At 38.6% G+C, this 20,923-nt stretch overlaps 1 protein-coding gene across 2 annotated transcripts in view; it reads right to left on the bottom strand.

Annotated features, from left to right (window-relative positions):
- COP1 (COP1 E3 ubiquitin ligase) overlaps positions 1-20,241 on the bottom strand; it is a 97,702-nt gene extending 77,461 nt beyond the window's left edge. Inside the window, exons 1-7 of one of the 2 annotated variants that reach the window (XM_026703336.2) lie at positions 19,683-20,241; positions 12,869-12,928; positions 12,114-12,211; positions 9,065-9,129; positions 6,757-6,876; positions 3,082-3,150; positions 1,386-1,445 (exon numbers count right to left, since the gene is read on the bottom strand). In XM_026703336.2, coding sequence (XP_026559121.2) covers positions 1,386-1,445; positions 3,082-3,150; positions 6,757-6,876; positions 9,065-9,129; positions 12,114-12,211; positions 12,869-12,928; positions 19,683-20,014 — 804 coding nt within the window. In that variant the 5' untranslated portion in view covers positions 20,015-20,241. Of the gene's footprint in view, positions 1-1,385; positions 1,446-3,081; positions 3,151-6,756; positions 6,877-9,052; positions 9,130-12,113; positions 12,212-12,868; positions 12,929-19,682 lie in introns of both variants that reach the window. The other variant, XM_026703335.2, reaches the window with a different exon arrangement.
- Positions 20,242-20,923: the final 682 nt, after the last annotated feature.

Raw genomic sequence — 20,923 nt, 5'->3', positions numbered from 1 at the left:
CTCGATTTACAACTGTAATGGAACCTGTCCATCACAGTCCCAAGTTGTGACGGCTGTAAAACCAGTCAGTCATGTGACCAACCGGAGCTTACAAACCTTTTTGTGATGGTTGTTAAATGAACCAATGGCTTGCTGTGTTTTGCCAAAACCTGAAAGCCTTCAGCAAAAACAGGGTAAAACACAGTCACACAACTGCAATATACTGCAAATGGCTGTAAATGCAGCTATTTTGCTAAGCTCATGAAGTTTAATAATGTGGCTGTGGAGATGGGGGAAACCATTGGGATTCTGCATCTGGATTCTAAGTAGTCCAAAGGTGGACCTGTCATAACTTCAACCAGTCACAACTCAATGACTATCTGTACAAAAGGCATTTATGCTATCATTTTTAAAGCTTTCAAATAATCCACCGGGCTACAAGTGGTCCTCAACTAATGATTATTTAATGCAGTCATGTTACTACCATTGCAGCATCTCCATGATCATATAATCAAAATTCAAACTGGCATGTATTTACAATTGCAGTGTCTCGGGGTCATATGACTGCCATTTGCAATCTTCCCAGGGGCCTTCCAACAAGCAAAGTCAGTGGGTGGGGTTGGATTTGTTTAATGACATGATTCACTTAATGGCTATGATTCATTTAATGGTAACAATCACAGTAATCAAATACGACATGACTTATTTAGCCACTGTACCACTTAACAAATGTTCAAGTCCCAATTGTAGTCGTAAGTTTAGAACTAGTCCTCAACACATGAGCCCAATTGGGACTGGAATTCGAGTTGCTAAGCAATGCAGTTTTAAACAAGTTGTAACATGCCGGACTTGATTTTACAACCATTTTTACTGCAGTAATTAAGTGAATCATATGGTTGCTAAGTGAATCACATGATTCAGAGGTGGTATTCAGCAGGTTCTGACCAGTTCTTGAGAACCGATAGAGGAAATTTTGAGTAGTTCAGAGAATCAGCAAATACCACCTCTGACTGGAGATTTTACAGTATCCTTCCCCTGCCACGTTCACCAAGCCATGCCCACAGAACCGGTAGTAAAAAAATTTGAATCCCACCACTGACACGATTGTTAAGTTTCTCCAATTGACTTCGCTTGCCAGGAAGCCAGCTGGAAAGGTTGCAAATTATAATCATGTGACTGCAAAATACTGCCACCGTTGTAAATATGAGTCGGATGTCAAGCACTCAAATTTCAATCACTTGACTGTGGAGATAAAGTTTTATAATTGACAGCATTATTTGTGCACGTATGGCAAACTCATAAAAAGTTAATTCTCCACCTTTACACTTGCCATTGAGCATGAGGCAATCAGTTTGATACACATTAAAACAAAACCTGCTTGTTGCAATGATTGTGGAGAGCCTTACCTCTACTCGTTTAATATCTTCTTCCAAAACACTCAGCTCCTTCTGGATTTGCTCTAACTGCTGTAGATTAAAAGAAAGATTTTAAAAATGTAAGTTATACTGGCAGAACTATCATAAATCACTTGTGAAAGAAAAAGAGGTTGTTGGCACAATAAATGGTAAGAGAACAAAATGTAGTAATGTATTTTTAGGTACGCATTCTACCAGTAGACTGATAGCAAAATCGAAATGAGGAAAATATTAACAAAACTTAAGTTCCTTACCATCAGTTACAAGCATACTCAATGTTAATAAATAAAATTTGCTAACAGCCATTTAAAAAACACACAAAAATGGGCCCATTTTTGGCCTGCAGGGTGCTTCTGGGGGCCAGGAAGGCCAAAAAACAGAACACACGGAGACCAAAAACTTTTTTGTTGTTGTTTTCCTTCTCTAAACCTTGGTGCATCTTATGGTCCAAAAAATACAGTACTTTAAAATACATCTGTACAATCTGTACATTTAAAACATCTAGCAACATGAACAATTTTCTGCTCCACAGGTAACACTGTACAAAATATATTAGTTGTACCACATATATTAGTAATTAGCATAACTGTTCTTCCTTAGAATAGACCTAATGACAGTATAGTTGTGGCTAATTTAAAGTTCATTTATTTAAATGAGAATTTTCTTAAGTATAGCCAAGTACGGCTACAAGTCTAATCATACTTTTTTTGTCTTAACTACTCCTATTATCCAAAGAAGCCAATAAAATTTCTTTTAACACTATGCCTGAACCTAAATTCCAGCATAGTGAACTAAAAAACCGCACATGGCCTAAATTTGTGGTTTGTGAGGAAAATAATCAACAAAAGATCCTAGACTGAACATAATTTCAACAAAATCATACGTAGATATTCACTGGTTTATTCAACAAGAGCAATCCAGCAAGAGTCATCAGGCACCATGCATTGCCATACTTACTTAGGTATGTTTAAATTGAGCCACTGATTAGGTATTTATAAAAAACGGTAAGATCGTTCATACATAAGGGCTGTTTTCGCCCTCCCAAGGAGGCTTCCCCTGGGCCTCTGGGATGGCGAAAACAGCCTCCCCAGGCTCTGGAGGTCCACAGGAAGCCGTAAACAGGCCTGTTTTGTGACTTTTGGTTTTTCCGTGAGGGCCACTTTTTGCCCCTCCAAAGGTCCATGACATTAAGAAAACAAACGGTCCATCCGCAACTTAAAAGCCTCACCTTTGAGAGGGCGAAAACAGCCTCCCCCAGGTTCTGGAGGCCCACCAGAAGCCAGAAACAGGCCCGTTTTGCAACTTCCAGTTTTTCCGGAAGGCCCATTTTCCCCCCTCCCAGAGCCTCCGCGTGGATCCTGCCCTTACCTACATCAAAAATGGGCTGGAGACTCCTGGGAGGAGCGGGCGGGGCCAGCTGGTCAGTTGACATACCAGTTTGGTGAACCAGATATAATTTTAACATCCAGTTTGCCTGAACTGGTCCGAACTGGTAGAATTCCCACACCCGGTCAGATATGACTTCATGACTAGCAACAACAAAATTCTTCAGGTTTATGTGTTTGAAATAAACTGTAACAGATTGCCACTCCCATATTTCTTAAACAGTGATAAACTAATCTGTATTATTTAAGAGAGTAATGGAAATATGTTTGTAATAATAATAAAGCAAAGTAGGTCATGTTACCTCTCTCTTATTTCTCCTGGCAACCTTGAGGAATTCCATCAAAATCTGTAGCTGGGCAGCATGGGACTCCTGTAACAATAAGTTGTAATAAACCAGGGAAGAGGTGGAAAAAGGAAATTGGTAATCAAAGAGGCATTTAAGACACTGGAATTCTATGTACAATATTTTAGTACAGATGCATACGTATTAGAATCACAAACTGCTAAATGTAGTGACATTAAGAAAACAAATGGCTTATCCACAACTTAAAAATCCACTTCAAATCATAGTTTCAGATCTCGTATTATAAAATAATCATGTTTGTGAAGAATCTGCTCTAAGGAATTCAACACACTAGTGAAGAAGCTCACATCCCCCTAACTGGTTCTTACCAAAACTAGAGGCAATAAGGAAAACACCAAGCAAAACAGAAAATAATGTTGTGCACTAGCCAAAAACTGTGTACACTATGTGCATAATTATTAGGCAAGTGAGTATTTTGACCATATTATCTTTTTTCTGCATATTTTCCACCTCCAAGCTGTACAAACTTGAATACTTGGTGGATATAAGCATATCAGGTAATGTGTATTTATGTAATGAAGGAGGGTGTGGTTGAAGGAGATCAACACCCTATATCAAAGTGTGCATAATTATTAGGCAGCTTCTTTTCCTCAGGCAAAATGGGCCGAAAGAGATTTAACTGATTCTGAAAACTCAAAAATTGTAAAAAGTCTTTCAGAGGCATGTCGCACTCTTGAAATTGCTAAGATATTGGGGCGTGATCACAGAACCAACTAACATTTTGTTGCAAATAGTCAACAGGGTCGTAAGAAACCTGTTGAGAAAAAAAGATGCTCATTAACAGCCAAAGATTTTAAAAGAATCAAACGTGAAGCTACCAGGAATCCATTAGCCTCCAGTGCTATCATGTTCCGGAACTGCAACCTACCTGGAGAGTCCTGAAGTACCTGAAGTACAAGGTGTTCAGTGCTCAGAGACATGGCTAACGTAAGGAAGGCTGAAACCCAATCACTACTGAACAAGACACATAAGTTGAAACGGCAAGACTGGGCCAAGAAGTATCTGAGGATAGATTTTTCAAAGGTTTTATTCTGACCCAACCTTCATGAGCCCCAAATCAACAGCCTACTCATGAGGAAAAACCTTTTTTATTTAGAAAGGTGGGAATTCAGGGCATTCACTGACAAAGCTCCAGGTCACACCTCCAGTAGGTGATTCACAAGCCTGTAAGTTCTCCACAGGGAGCCTCAATTAGCACTTCAATTCCAAAACAGAGTTCTGACCAACCTGGTTAGTGGCAAAGGAAATCCTGGCAAGCAATCCGCCGGAGGGAACTCTTCTGGAGCATCAATGGATGTCTCTGACACCCACGCCTCCCAGGCCCCTCCTCCTTATATCTCAACTGGGGAGGGACTTGTTAACGCCTCCTTCTTCTCCTGAACAGCTGGTCCTCGGTCCTCTATTGCTTTCTTCTCCCTTCTCTGCGCATACGCACATCTGGGACAGGGCCCAGCTGTTCCTCGCCCTTGCTTATCTCATGCCCCGAAAACAGCTGTCTCTCTGCCTGAGCATGAGTAGATGGACCCTATTCCGCAACTGGCTTTGAGACTTCCTGTTCTTCTGAGCCTTCTGCCAGCTCTGATGGTAACCCAGGCACCCCTCCATCTCCTCTGACTCGATTGCCATTTCCGCTGGCAGTCGACGAACCACAACAGGTTTTTTGGCCTGACTTGAGAGGCTTAAAGGTCAAAAGGGGCCAAATGGTTTGAACAGTATTGGGCATGAACCCACGACTCAATGCCAGCAAGGTGAAGTGGGGTTATGGACTGACGGGTTCAATGGATGCTAATTAATTCATGAGCCTCGAGACAAGTTTCAAAAGAAATCCTATTATTTATTAGGAGCAACATGTTGGCACTTTTCCCAGTTGCAGTCAGCTCTGCCCTACATAATTTACTGCTCACCTATGACCCTGTTTCCCCCCTCCTCCCAGAGTGTGCCATAAATCACATTCTCCAACAAAGCACTTTCAGGGGCTGTGGAAAACACGCCTGTCCGCTGGGCTTGGTAACTTGAGACACAATCTGGAGAAAGCTATGCGTGGAATGTGCTTCTGGTCATAGCCATGAACCGCTCCATCAGATCTCCCCCCCCCCCGCCCTCCTTATGGCAACTCGAGAGCAAGACAAAAATGCTTTACAAGTTGACAGCTAGTTAAGACTGTTTCAGGTTGAAGATGGACTCAAAATCAACTCCCAAACCTATTGCCAGTTTTTAGAAGACACTTTCTTCAAGCAGTGGTACAGGAAAAAGTCTGCATCTTTCAAGAAGACCATGATTTTTATGCAGGACAATGCTCTATTGGATGCATCGAAGTATGCCACTGTGTGGCTAGCCAACAAAGATCTTAAAAGATGAAAGAATAATGATATGGCCCCCTTCCGCACCTGACCTTTATTGAGAACTTGGGGGCCCTTCTTAAATGGAAGATTTACAGTGAAGGAAATCAATACACATCTCTGAACAGTGTCTGGGAGCTGTGATTACTGCTGCATGAAAAGTTGATGGTCAACAGATCAAGAAACTGACAGACTCCATGAATGGAAAGCTTATGGCTGATATTGAAAAGAATATATTGGTCACTGGTTTTTTTTTAAAATGTCAGAAACGTTTATTTATAGATTGAGTTATTGTTCTCACTTTAAAAGTTGCAAATAAATGAGTGAGATGGGCAAATTTTCATTTTTCATTTAGTTGCATATTCTGCACATTGTTACCCAATAATTGTGCACACATAGATATTCTCTTAAGAAAGCCAAAACCTCTCTTTTACTTGCTTAACTATTCAAGTTTGAGGTTTATTAATAGTTTGGATTGACCAAGAGCACTGTAGTTGTTCAATAATAAAAGTAATCCTCCAAAATACCACTTGCTTAATAATTGTGCACCCAATTTATTTTGAGAAAATACAATTCCCTCAAAATGTTGTAATGAAACTTATGGCATATTTTTTTCATACCACTTTTTCACCTATGGAACAAAAAGGGAAAGACAAACCTTATACAAACAAGTACAAATTCATTTGGGTATTGTCAAGGAATCCATTTTAGGAGTTGCTAAAGTACAACACACCACAGCGCAGGCAGCATTGGAAACCTGGGAATGCACTCAGCAATTTTTGGAGATCTATAGATAATGAAGCCCTTCTCCTCAGGATGTTGATAATACAACATAAGTTGGAAATTATTTGTCCAAATATTTTTATCATCATCTGAAACCCAGTGAAATAATGCATTTGCTACATGTCTAAAATATCTTATGAAACCCAACAGATTATGCTTTCATTTAAAACTGACTAATCAACGGGATATTAACTTTTCTCAGCCATGGTACAATCTTGTATGATGGACTAGAGAACACCCTGCTACTTTAAAAGATGTCACATAAAGCCATAAAAATCCCATAATGCATTGTTTTAAAGTAAAGCATTTTATTCTGATGATGGCAGGACTATCCACTGGGTATTTAAAGACCATTTTAGGGCCTTTAGGCACTAAGTTACTGATCTGTACATTGGTACATCAACCAAACTCTGGCAAAAAGAGGGATCAGTTCCACTAAAAGAAATGTACTGTTTATAATATATATCTAAGAGATTAGAAAAAAGCTTACTGCCTCCAGTTGTTTTTTCTTCTGCACCAAAAGTTCCAACATTAAGTTAACATTGGCCAAATTAAGATTGTCTTGGTCTGTTCCCAACAAATCTTGAAATATTTGCCACCTGTGCCCATTCTAAAGAGGAAAAAAAAAGCAAACAAATAATCAAGACATGTTTCAGAGCCTTAAGTTAACATAGCTTATACCGTATATTACATAATAACATAAAGCAATCACAGTAATCCGATGGAAGCATACCGTTCTGAAAAAAATTGTAAGGAAGGATAAACTTACTTCAGGCTATTTTTTTTTCTTTTTCACTATTTGCAGAAGCAATGTCCAGTCTCCTTGAGGTGAGTCAGGACATGCATTACTGCAGTCGTGCAGAATCCCACACTTTGCTGTAACAAATGAGCCCTGAATAATATAATCCCAAACGTATACCACCTCCTTCCTTCGCTCCCATGTCCTCAAAATATTCTTTGGAACACTCAACAGTTATTAGAGCTACAATTATCCAATTCAGATCCAAAGAGGACTCCGAAGTCATGCGCATCTGACAGATTCTTTCATATCTCCAATTTAACTTGCCATCCCATACAAAATACTATGCTTAAACTCCCAGATGCAGCTAGATTAATGAATGGCCATGAACAGCTACATGTTGAAGAAGGGGGTGGGGGGGAGCCTAGGGGCATGTGCAGAATGCTCTGCAGGTTATTTAGGAAATGTATTTGGGTAATTAGATATGTAGTGGAAATTGTGATAATATTTCAGATGAAATGTTGATGTATCTATTTGTTTCAACATGTAGAGAAACAAAAGAATGTGGCCTCCTGTTCCAAAGAAAAGTTTAACAGAAACTGTATATATGTTTATTTTAATATGAAAGTGAAATCTTTTAGCCAAACCATTTCAATTTCTTGTATAAATACAATGTTAACAGTCCAAATACAATAACGTTAGCATTAGTCCATAGCTATGCAATTATATTTAGCATCTGTTTATGATTACCACCTGAATTTCAACAATTGTTCACATATTTACATTTGTGAATCAACTATTTCAATAATATATTTGATTCACTTAAAAGCTATGATCTCATGTTAGATTTATTCAGTATGGCTCCAACTTGCTGGCTTTTTATAAGTCCTTAAAGACCTAGCTCTGTGCCAAGGCTTAGAGCTCCAAGTGTGTGCAGACCCATTTCATGGTTAATTTAGTTATTATAATGAGTTATTTATTCTTGGCTCCTACATATTTTTTAATATTATTAATCATTAATAATTATCACTTGGTGAGATGGGTGGCCAAATTAAACATGCAAATAAATGTTTCTTGGAAGAACCTTAGAATCTATCAGAATGGCATATACATACCACATTCACTTAAGTACTCCAAAGAAAGATATATTGTGTTATGATACGTGATTTCCCTTTTTATCAGTGGTAGGTTTCAATTTTTTTTACCACCGGTTTTGTGGGCATGACCTGGTGGGCGTGCTTTGCACGCACACAGAAGGTTTGCTACTAACCTTCTCCTGCAATCCTGCACTCTCCCCGTGTCTTCAACAGCTGACGCGCGGCAATTGGCTGTGCCACGCGAAGCAGCTGAGGTTGAAAAGAAGGAAATAAAGGTCAGTATAGAGCCGGGACAGGTGGGAGCAGCTGATCGTCGGAGCTACCAATTCACCGATCTGGGCCGAACCGGCAGAATACCACCACCACTTTTTATACATATTATAATATAATGACTGATGTTTGAAGTTACACTGGCCACCATGATGCCGCATGTGACTTCTCAGACATATACCACCAGATATTTCCTATGGGTGTCAAAGCTTAACCAGAAATTTAACTCATAGACCATTACTTTATATAACGATCTGAACTGGAATGGTCCAAGACTTCAATCGCTTGCAGACAATTTGAATTTCACAGAAAAAGACCTGATTATGTGAATGAGAAGTGTAGTATCAGTTTTAATATCACCAATATTCTTACCTAAGTCTTATAAAGCATAACTTTCATGATTATCCCACTATCATAACTTGTAATAATTATAAACTGCACTGGAAAATATAGAACATTTTGAATCTATATTCACAAATCTATCAAAATCATTATTATATTAAAGAGTAAAGTTAGACTGTATAATGAAAATCCCAAATAACACTTTGCTTACAGAGTAATTGAGCTGTCTGCCAAAAAAAAACCCAGACATTATCAAATGCTTAGAACATAGGAATACCATGCACCCCATCCCTTAAGCCCAGAAATAACCAAATGAAATAAAGAAGATTGGGACATACGGTGCTACTCACTGAATGGTCCAATTTGAATCTCTTTTCCTCAAATCTTTGCTTCTGTTTAAGGATGAGCTCATTCACTACAGGGCAAAACAATTTTTAGTACATTTTAAGATGATAGATGAAAGATAAACTTAGAAATAACTGCATACTAAGAAGATCAAGGAATAAACTTCAACACTGCACTTTTATTAATTCAGTAAAAAGTAAGATTAAACACAATAGAGCCACAAATATTATTACTCACTTGCCAATCAGAATAAAAAGGTTTCCACAATTTTTCTGGAAAATGTATGCTGTACATACAGTATTTTTAATTTATACAGCAATATTGATGAACAGTCACTCATTTTATTTCAACAAACTATATACATCAAAATTTGATGCATCTTCACCATTCTGAAACTGGTTCATCAAATGTGACCATTAAATACATTCAGATTTGTGGGTGTCGAGCTTGCTCTAACATATTAATGACCTAGACATCAGAGTTGTTGCGCATTTAAATAAAAAATATTTGATGAAAATAAATCATGCCATTATTACCACACCTTTGGATTACAATAAGCATTCTACATGGGTTGCACTTAAGCATAATCCAAAGCTACCATTGGTAAATAATGTGACATCCATTATTCAAGTGTTCATTCACTACGCTGGTTGTCAGTTGATTTCAAAGTACTGCTTTTGACTAAGTGGCTTGATTCCAGGGAGCCATCCCCACCAGGCAGAATCTGCTCAGTTAGTATAATACTGACAGGGAGAAGATGCTGAGAATCTCATCCCTACAAATATTCAAAGGGACATGGGCCCTAAGGCAGCCCTCTTCCTTGATGGCCTCCACCATATTTGATACCCTTATTAGCTTTCAAGAAGGCCATTAAAGCAATCTTGTTTTAACAAGCACTTGAAGGCTGTTTAGGAATTTGGTAGCCACATATATTCTAGAATTTGGATTTTGTTGTAGTTACTGTGATTTCATGATTTTTGGTGTTACTTTTTTCAAATTAACATGAGTCATTTTTAGTTGGGTAATACAAAATACAATCAATAGCTAACATTTAACAGGATTTATCCCTAATAATCTAGACATTTAGAGATGTGTTATTGTAAATACAGTATTTAAATACAAATATGAGTAAATCAAGGAGATTGAAACTCATCTAATACGTAGGAATATTAAAAGCTACATTTTATTGTACACAATAGTCTACTAACAGCAGATGTTAACTCATTTATATTTTAACAACTTCAGTTGTTCAGTGTTACTTATTCATTATGTTACTAATTAATTTTATGAAACTAAGCTTTTGAAAATGAATCACATTTTATGGAATATGTCCCAATCCACATTACCTATATTAAAATATACACCATAGGCACAATTTCCCCCCATCATATACAGAAGATCCTTAAAATTGGTCTTTTAATAAGTCTATAACTTTAACTACAGATTGCAAATGTACAAAATGCAATCACACGATATACAACCAAATTACATATTTGCACTTTTTCCTACCCTCCATATTCGTTTCATGTATGTCTCTCTCCTATTCACGCAAAACCAAAATGAAAAATAAACTTTAATTCAGTTTTATTTTTTCCTACTTCTAATTTATCATTACATGAAAAATAAATGATTGTTTAAAATAAGATCACTCGCAAACTGTCCAAGATCAGAAAAGACTATTATCAAACCACCTTACAAATGCTACTATTTCCAAGAAAAGAGCAGAAAAAAGTTTGCAAACCTATTTTGGCAGGAGAACTGTGTCACAGGCATTATGACCTAAGATGATTTTAAGCCGAGTATAGAATTCATTTAACATAAAACAGACCAAAACCCCCAAAAGACCCTGTGCGTAATCTGGGTTTTTTTCTGGATTCATGACTCCTGCTCAAAGAGCAGATGGTAGTCGTGGCCAAGAGGGCCTTTGCGCAACTGCAGGCTGTGCACCAGTTACGCCCCTTCCTGGGCCAATGGACACTATTCACAGTCACGCATGCCCTAGTCATTGCCTATCTTGATTATTGAAACACGCTCAACATGGGGCTACCCTTGAAGAACAGCCGGAAGCTCCAGTTAGTGCAAAATGCCTGCATAGTTTTGTGGAGACCCCGGTGTGCACATTTCACCTCTCCTGCGGGAGCTACATTGGTTGCCAATTTGCTTCTGGGTGGAATTCAAGGTGCTGGTTGTCACCTTTAAAGCCCTTCATGGCTTGGGACCAGGTTATCTGAGGGATTGTCTCTTGCAGGTCACATCTACCCAACCCATCAGAGTGGGGAGGCAGGGAATGCTGCGGGTCCCATCCTTGAGGGAGATACACCTGGTGGAACTCAAAAGAAGGGCCTTCTCCATGGTGGCTCCCTCTCTCTGGAACATCATTCCCCCAGAGATTAGAATGCCCCCCTCTCTAATACTCTTCTGGAAGGCACTGAAGACCTGGTTCTGCCAACGGGCCTGGGGAACCCAGAGCGGGATGGAGCCGATCAAAGGCTTGTGTGATCTGTTGTCGTCGGGGTGGGGGGGTGGAAGTTGGGGGTGATTTTTTCCCCCAGATTTTGTTCTATTGTACTCTATTAATTTATTTGATTCTTTTTGTTAGTTGTTGGTTTTTATTTTATTTTTTAATATGGTTTTATATTCTGAAAGTGCCTCGAGTCGCCATGGGCGAATAGGTGGCAATATAAATTCAACAAATAAATAAATAAATGCCTATTTTGATCTTCACTCTCCCTTCTTCACATCTCAAAATCAAATATGACAAAGCATTATCAAATCCTTTGGTTACTAATCATTTTCAATTTGTTGCTTTCACAATCATGGTCCATCAGACTCTCTCAACTTCATCACATATTGTTTTGCAAAGCTAGAGTGATTTTTATATCACCGAACACCTGAAATTCAGATATTACATATCCAGGAAAGTAGTCTATGTTGTACAAAATCAATGGAAGTACATGAAGCATAATAAAGAAATAAACAACCAGCAATAAAGGTTCAGTTGAGAAAGTTACCAAGATATGATCAAAGGCTGTATTACTGAACATTAAAACTTACCTAAAAAGTTGGGATATAGATGATCAATGTTATCCACAACATAATTACATTTGGGGCATCTGTTGTTATCTTCCAGGCTTTGATGAATACATTTATAACTATTCAAGAAAACAGAACAGTGAAAAATACTGCACAAATTTATTAAGATGTGTTTTTCAATATGATGCATTATATTCTGTTTGTTAGTTGATGAATTGGAGCTATGGTACCAGGTGGTCGAGTACTAAAGATCAAATCAATGAAGTATCTTCAAGTTCTGGGCAGGGTTTTTTTTTTGGGGGGGGGTAATTAATATTACCCTGTTGCCAACAGCAAGCAATATTGGATGTTAATAGACAGTTTTGCCTGTAACATAGATTTATCATCCTCAAAGATACTTCATAACATACAAAAGTGCAGAAAGAATTGTATGCATCCAAACTTTCAATGAGACACATCACTTTTTTTTAAAAAAAACAGCTTTTAAGAGTAAGAACTTTGAAAACTATTGATGGCTTTGAAGAATTCATAGTCACTTATAAGAATTTGATGCATGTGCCATGTCCTGCTCCATCCACCAAACTGTTTTCATATATTTTAATTTTTTTGTTTGTTTGTTTAAAGCTACGTCAATGTTACCTTTCAGAGATAGAAAATAGTATCTCCAATGAAGATACTGAGTTGGAAAGGTGCATTTAACAAAATAACTTTAGTTCACACATTTTCATTTTATAAATAAATCACTCTTACTAAACAATTTCATCAAGCAACCTTACCAGAAACTGTGTCCACATTTTGTCATGTAAGCTTCTTCAATCATATCAAAGCAGATGGGGCTTGAAAGGAAAAGAAAAGCATATAAATACCGATGGAGTATTTAAACAAATGTTTCTTTTAGTAGAAAAAAGGTAGAGAGAAAAGAATGAACACAACAGTTGATAAAACTCTTGTTACACACCAACAACAACGAGAAGCCTCTATTAATCTCTTATTAATAGAAAGCCCAGAGACCAAATGTTACAGTCATTTATATATGATTTACAATCTAAAGAAAACAATCTAGAAATATATATCAGGAAAAAGCAATTGATAGAAGCTATCTCAGGTACTACACTTAAAATTTAAATAGGAAAATTGTTAAAAATTAGGAAATAGATGCTTTTTAAAAAGTAATTTAAATTTAATATTAAATTACTTAAATTATGGCAGAAAACACATCCAAGCAAGATACTTCTTTTGCATAACAATGACATCACTACATTAAAATATACTAAAAAAAACCCAATTTTCCAGCTCAATGTCAAGAACAATGTCAAATTCATTTTGAAAAATTAGAAAAACTCTAAAGCACTCATTTATATATGTGTTCCTTTTAAAAAAAATTAAGATGATTTTTCCCTTTCATAATAAGGGATTCAACTATCAATATTTTAAAATCTGAAAAGAGAGTAGCAGTTTTTTTTTCTAAGTATACAAATAGTTAAAATATTGCAGTTAAAAAAACCTGAATTCTCATAAGGTTCATTTTAATTTCTTCACACATTCCAGAACTACTCCAGATGGTGTTTCTAGTCAAAGCAATGTTCAACAAAAACAGAATCTAATATAAAACAGCATGGAGCACTTTCTCCTGTAGTAGGGAAACAGCAAAAACACCCACCCAAAGAAATATAAACACATTTCTTTAAAATGTTTGCCAAACATCTTAGTTTGCTTACAATTTCAACAACTTAAACATGTGTTTCTAAATATCCAGAAACACTTTCAGCCAGTTTTCTGTGATCAAAGATCAAGACTAAACTCTGAAGTGTGTGTGTGTTTGTGTGTGTAGGGGAAAGGTGTACCTGCAGATATTACTTCCCTAATCGTAACCGACTTTGGGGGGGGGGGAACTGACAGGTGCATAAATCCAAATGTCTGTTAAATCTCAACTGAAAACACTTGGGTCAATTGATATGATTTGAATAATGGCGCCATCATGCAAATAATATAAATTGAATTGCTAGTTTACTACTTAGATAAAAAGTTGGTGTAAAAGATCTATTTTAGATTTTAAAATTATATAAAATAGATTGGTCTGGAATAAAATACATTAGCTGTATTACATCATAATGTCCTTTGATTACAAGTACAAACATGCTGGAGCAATTTTTCTAATAGCTCGATCTTGTGCCTTTTTATTTGATCTTTGCTTAGATCTAACATTTTATTAGTCTCCTGGATCTTTTTGGATATTCAGGTCTTTCTCTTGATTTCTAAATAAGAATTTATCTATACATGACTGCAAGTGCTCTGACTTTACTTTGGAGGTCTACATCTCGTCTTGCTCTTTGAAACTGAGCAGATAATTGCAGACATTTTAATTTGGAGGCTTTTTCATATTTCTATTTTTTTTTTAAAAAAAAAAAGTAAGAAAAAATGTGATGGAATTTAGATCCAAATTGCACCAGCCAGATAGCAATCCAGAAATATTTGGAGTTACAAAATCAACAGAAGACTGTGATTTGAAATGTTCCTCCAATCACTTTGGGAGTGCAACATACATTTTAAGATATTGCCAACAAAAAAGGGATTGGAAAATTATAAAGTCTCAAATTCAGTAATTCATCTTAGTGTTTGAAAAGGTAATAGTTTTATAATTCCAGACATACCTGAATCATACTGACCATTTGAATCCATCTAAATTGGCCTTTGGGACAAGATATGAGACTATTATGGTCACCTTTATGGCTGACCTACAATACAAATGCAGCCTACTGGTTATTCTGAATGTCTTGGAAATGATTCAGTACTTTTGACCAGGCATTCGGCTGGACTATGATATTTTTGCAATGGTTAAGATCCTTTTTGCCAGATAGTATTCAACATGTCACGCTAGGAATTGCAGTTCAATAAATAACATTTTGGTTTATGCCGTAACACTGAGTTCCATCTTGTCCCTGTAACATTTAATACCTCCATGAAACTACTGGTGATAAGAAACCTAGAAATGTCAGGCCAGCAATATATTTAAAATACATTGCTGTCCTTTGTCATCTAGTTCCAAATAACTAATTCATTCTTTTAACTTATTGCTTGCATTTAGTAATAAATTAGATGAAATAAATGAAATACAATCCAAAGGAGATGGAGGTGATGACTCTGTCGTTAACTTCTAGATAGGTTCTATGAATTGCACCCAAAGCTTTCACGTGTCCCATGTTGCCCCAAAGCCTTTTTAAAGATCTAAAGTGGTTTAACTTCACATAAGGTCATGGAACTATCAGCTCACTATGCACTTAAGTAGGCTTTAAAATTAACAGATAGGCTTCTTTAAGACATCTTTATTTCAGAGACCCACTGCTCACAAATAATACAGAAGGACTTCCTCTATATTAATTTCCAACTATAAAACATACTCCTTCAGTAATTGGATTTAACTCTATTTTTCCCTGTCTGTAGAACAGGGACTTTCCTTTTCAAGCGTTCTAAAGTAGTAGACATTACCACATCTTGCATAGTACATTCCTTATATGCACATTTCAATTTCCTATAATTTAGGTTTACTGGATGGTAGTATACTGTAATACTATATTCTAGACTTATGGGAGAGACAAAAGTTTCTACTTCTTCATACTGTACTAAATTTATGAAATATGTTTTTTCAATTACTTTTTCTAATTTGGCAAGTATAAACCCTCCAGAAAAGTAACTGTTTTTTTAAAAAAAATATTTAAGGTTTATATTGAACATTTTCTTAAAGCATTGTATAAAAATATTTATTTCAGAAATATAAAATTAAACATGTTTTAATTATATTCAAGAGTCATGTATTTGAGATGGGTAGCCATATAAATCTAAAAAAATAAAAAAACTGCGTATTTATTTTATAGGGAGTGAAGATGACCGGTAGCTAGGGATTGTACTTGTACAATGAACCTATCAGCCCTTTGAGGTAGACCAGATCATGAGTCTCTATAGAAGTAGACTTTATTGACACAGACTGCAATAACAGAATCTTGTAAGTCTGTGCTTCTCCTGCCAATCTTCTTATACCTTAGTGAATCAATCTCTTCTCAACAGTATCTCCCTTTCCAGAACTTAAAGTTATATTTTGATCCTCTTGGTTTACAAAACAGCTTATGAACATTTGCTTTAAGGTTGTTTTCACTGAAATTTAGATTTAAAAAAATTAAAACTAATAGTTCAAAATTACACTTTGCTGCAAGTTAAAAACCCATTGGTGATCCATGTTCTCCTGATATAGCATGACAAAACATCATGAAGCTACAATATACATTTCCAGTGGTACTAAATCACCATGTTATCTAGTTTAAAATGAAATTTAATCTGAAAAAAATGAGAACAGCAGTTATACCTTAAATAATGACTTAATTTATTTAAATGTATTGAGACATTAATATAACCTTAAAGAAGTAGAAAGAAATCATTAATCAAAACCAGAAAACCTTTCCTTAAGATTGACATCTTTACCTAAGAACTTTTAACTTTAAGGAAGGATTTGAAGAAAGAAGTTAAAAATAAATAATTGGTTGCTTTTGCATCTCTTCTAGGTAAGTTTGTAGAAAACATTACTAAATGTAAAGTAACTAAACACACTGAACACATCAATAACAAGTCTTCTTAAAGACTTGTTTATTAAAGAATAAACTTTTTTCTGCAAAACAAGTTACATTTGGTTTAAAGTTTTTTGCTAAAATCAGCAAGCATGTGAAAGTGGGGATTGTCTTCTTTCTAGATATGAAGGCGTCACCTCTTTCTAGACTCTGAAGGATTCACTTACCAAAGATCCCTGAGCAAAATTCACCCTCTCAGAAGTGCAGAGATTCCTTTATGTTTAGATACTGTCTGAATATCACTGGAGAATGACAGCCATGATAGCCTGAAACTACAGTTTCTAAAGCTTATGTTAGTTGAAAAACGCGCTGCCAGGTTCTTTCTGATAGTCTGAAGAACAGTAAATCATATGTGACAATAGGATCTTTAAACTGCTTCTTAACATGTTACAGGCAAAAAATAAGGCAGCCAATAATTTGGATGACAAAAATTGTTTAGAATAATAAGTAAAGGGTTCCAGAATATAGAATAACAGAGTTGGAAGGGTCTTCTAGCCCAGTCCCCTACTCAAACAGGAAATCTTATATCAGTGAGCCAGTGCCCAAACTGCAACCCAAAACCCACTTATTTATCACAAAGTACCAACACAGCAATTTAACCTGAATACTGAGGTTTTACTATCTAAAATAATGATAAACAAGGCAGAGATCAGTTAATTGTTCTAAGAAAAATGTGATAAATGCACTTTTATGCCTCTTCCTTTTTCTGCTTTTGAAATATTACATTTAGCAACAATAAAAAAAAAGAAAAACTTTTGTAATATTATTTCTCTTTCCCTCCCCTCTCTTTCTCTCCCTCTTTCTTTCTCCCTCTCCGTTTCTCTCTTTTCCTCCCCCTCTCTCCCTTTCTTTCCCTCCTTCTTTCCTTTATCTTTCTCCCCTCTCCCCAATTTCTCCCTCCCTTCCTTCCCTCTTTCTCTCTTTCCCTCCCTCCTTCTCCCTCCCCCCTCTCTCTTTCCTCCCTGGAGTGTGTGTGTGTGGGGGGGGGAACCCCTGAACTTGTGCTGGGAATCTGATGTCCCTAGGCCAATGAGCCCAGGAGCAGCTAGTGGCCAGAGAACCAAAGACCAGCTGGCCGGTGGGGAGGCGGAGAATCACAATGCTGGCAGCTCTGCTGGAAAAGTGACTGACATCCAGGAGGTGAGGGCGAGCCAATGATGCAGGCTCTCATTGTAGCGCCGCGTCATAATAGGCTCCAGGAGGAAGGGACTCCATCTCCCCCATTGTGAAGCACACTAAATTTCACTGTGCTGCACAAGGCACTGCCAGAGCAGCGGGCAGGCCGTGAAGGCAGAAACAGCAAATGTACCATGATAAAGGCGGAATGCTGTTTTGCACAAAGGCAGGTGCAGGGGCGCTTCACTCCCACACTAAGTCAAAAAACTCAACGGAGAAATGCAATGGAACTGGGCTGGGGTGACAGCACACATGCCCACAGAAAAGGCTCTGAGTGCCACCTCTGGCACACGTGCCATAGGTTCGCCACCTCTCTCTTATACCATTTCAGACAAATGGCTCTTGTTAAAAACCTCCAGTGATGGACCATCACTTCTGGAAGCAAGCCAGTCAACTGATTAATAGTACATCCAGGGCTGTCAAACTCGCAGCCCACACTGGCCACACCCACGCCTGGTTTAGTATAGGGGGGAAAGTCCTGATACGTCATGTGACACTGCCGTGACATGAGTTTGATAACCCTGGTATATCCAAATTAGAGGAATAGGAACTAATATGAAAGTAAGACTTTCATACTAGAGCAAAATATCCTAAATCTTCTACAATTGATAGTGTCTGATCTGGTGAGGGCTAATCAGAAAAAAAGATATTAGGTTTGTGATAGATGACTTGATGCAGACAACCGTGCAGCTATGTAAATGTTTTCTCCTGTAAATCATTGCAAAATAAACCTATAAATTTTGTAACGTATTCTAATTCCATGATTCAACATTAATATTGTTGACCGCTTTGGTTATACAATTTCCCAAATACAATGTTGAAATAGATCCAGAAAGGGCCCCGGTTGTTTAGACCTAGGTGGAGAATCTATTCAAGGAAGAAAATGGGCAAAAAAAAAACCCAGAAGCTCACTACATAATATACACAGAATAATGCATGTTGAAGAGAAACCGAAAAATCCCCAGAGAGCAGTAAGCATGTTTGCTGATCAGGCACTTAGGGACCTAAATTAAAATCTCTATTCTATGAATTAAGAGTCTTCTTTAAAAAAATGTATCAAATTCATATTGCCCAACTTTCAGATACTGTTTTAGAAGAAAAGACAGAAGTTTGAGGCACATCCCTTGCAGAAGCATCTTCTGTAAAAATGTGGATTACAGTCTCTTTTGTCTGGGGTTGTTAAAGAAGTCCTATTGACGGGTTCTGCTGGAATAGTGCTTCCAAGGTAAAGACACGGAATTAATTGGTGAAACGCTATGAACCCGCTATGCTGATTTCGGAAAAGGGAATGGAAAATTGAAATGGCCAAACACACTGTCACTCAGTAATCAAAACAGAACTCCTGCTGTCAAAAACGGATATTTCAATCCTGGCTGATTTGTAATAATCTGATTTTAGGCAAAAGCAGGGCAGCTAAAACTTCACCATCTCCTGCTCTGATGAGGAGCCTGCAGAATGACTGCAGTAGAGTCCCCCCTTAGCTCCACAGAACTTATTTTGAAATCATAGGTGTGTGAGAGAAAATCACAAGGTACCAAATCCACAGCTTAAAACTTATATCAGGCATGAGTTATGCCGAGTGGCCATTCCCTTCTCTCTTCCCTGCCCAATGCTTTGATGCAGTCACCGTTGCCAAGCCCTTAGATGAGCTGTCGCTCCTCCTAGCCATGCTAGCACCGGCCCTGAGCTATAAGGCACATAAGGTAGGGTGGCATTACCCCACCACCACCACCACGCAGCCCTGTCCCCAAACACACGGGAGTCGCTGCACTTTCCTCACCCGTCCAGCGCCACTCACCAGACGAAATCGTTGCTTTTGTCCTCGTAGGAAATCAGAAGGCCGTTGCAAAGCGGAGTCAGAAGCGGCCTCTTTCTGGTGCCGCTGCAGGCTGCTCCGTTGCCGTTCCCGACTCGGGTACCCGCCAGGCGAGAAAGACCCCCGCCGCAGGAGGATCCGGACACGGCGGCCGCCACCAACACAGGTCGCGTGGGGATGGCTGAGGAGCCCGTCGCCATCGCGGTGCCCAAGCAGGCCGAGGTGGTGACCGAGGAGGTCGAGGAGGAGCCCGGAGGGCCCGCAGCACCCGGCCCGGCCGGAGGGTGCTGCGGCGATGGCCTGCTTCCGGACATTGCCGAGGCCTGCCCGGGCCAGCTACGGCGGCGAAGACGGGCCTTTCCCCCTCGCGAATCAACGCATCGCTTCCCCCCAAACACCGATCAACTGCTGGCAGAGAGGAACAATAAGGCTTCTACGGAGAAAATAAAAGCTCTCATTGTCGTCCCGCCTCAGGAAGCCAGTACCTCGCATCTGATTGGTTCCCGGACTCCCGCTGCCTCTTCTCCTCCCATCCGAAAGCAAGAAAGGCGGGGAAATGCCTCCCACTTGTCGAACTTTACCGACACGCATCCTACACTCCGGAGGCGGGGCTAATAACGACGCATGCGCCGTTGAAGAACCTCCTCGCTCCCTCTAAGGCAAAGGTCTTCAAACTTGGCAAGGTTAAGACTTGTGGACTTCAACTCCCAGAATTCCTGAGTTAACATGACTGGAGGAAGAATTCTGGGAGTTGAAGTCCATAAGTCTTAAAGCAATCAAGTTTGAAGACCCCCTGCTATAAGAGGCTGCGCGAGGAAAGCGGGAGGGTCTCGCGCTTGTGCGACAAACTGCCAGAGCGGTTGAATCGGTGTTCCTGGGAGGGTTCGCCTTCCTTGCATGATATCGAGTTGCTAGGAAGCGACGAACTCTCATCGGTAAACTCCTCCACTTCCAAGCTCTAGTCCTACCTAGGCTCAGTTTGCGTGGCCGTAGGACACCCAGACGCCTAGAATTTTCGGTTATCCGTTGCGCTTGTCCTTCATGCTGTGGCAGCGTTCAAACTATTGCCTTCATCAGACAGAAAAGGGCGTCATTCCTGAGGGGAGGGGGGGTTCCTCCCCATAAAGTTCCTTTTGGGTCTCCTAAACAAATCTGCGGTTTTTCCCTTTGGAGATCAGATTTTTGCACAACCGTTGGCAGAGCACCTGTCTCATCAAGAGACT

This window comes from Pseudonaja textilis, chromosome 3 (genome assembly GCF_049901715.1).
Source record: "Pseudonaja textilis isolate UNSWEBS1 chromosome 3, rPseTex1.2, whole genome shotgun sequence".
Classification (NCBI taxonomy): Eukaryota; Metazoa; Chordata; class Lepidosauria; order Squamata; family Elapidae; genus Pseudonaja; species Pseudonaja textilis.
The sequence above is the reverse complement of the archived record's forward strand: the minus strand, read 5'-3'. Positions and strand labels throughout refer to the sequence as shown.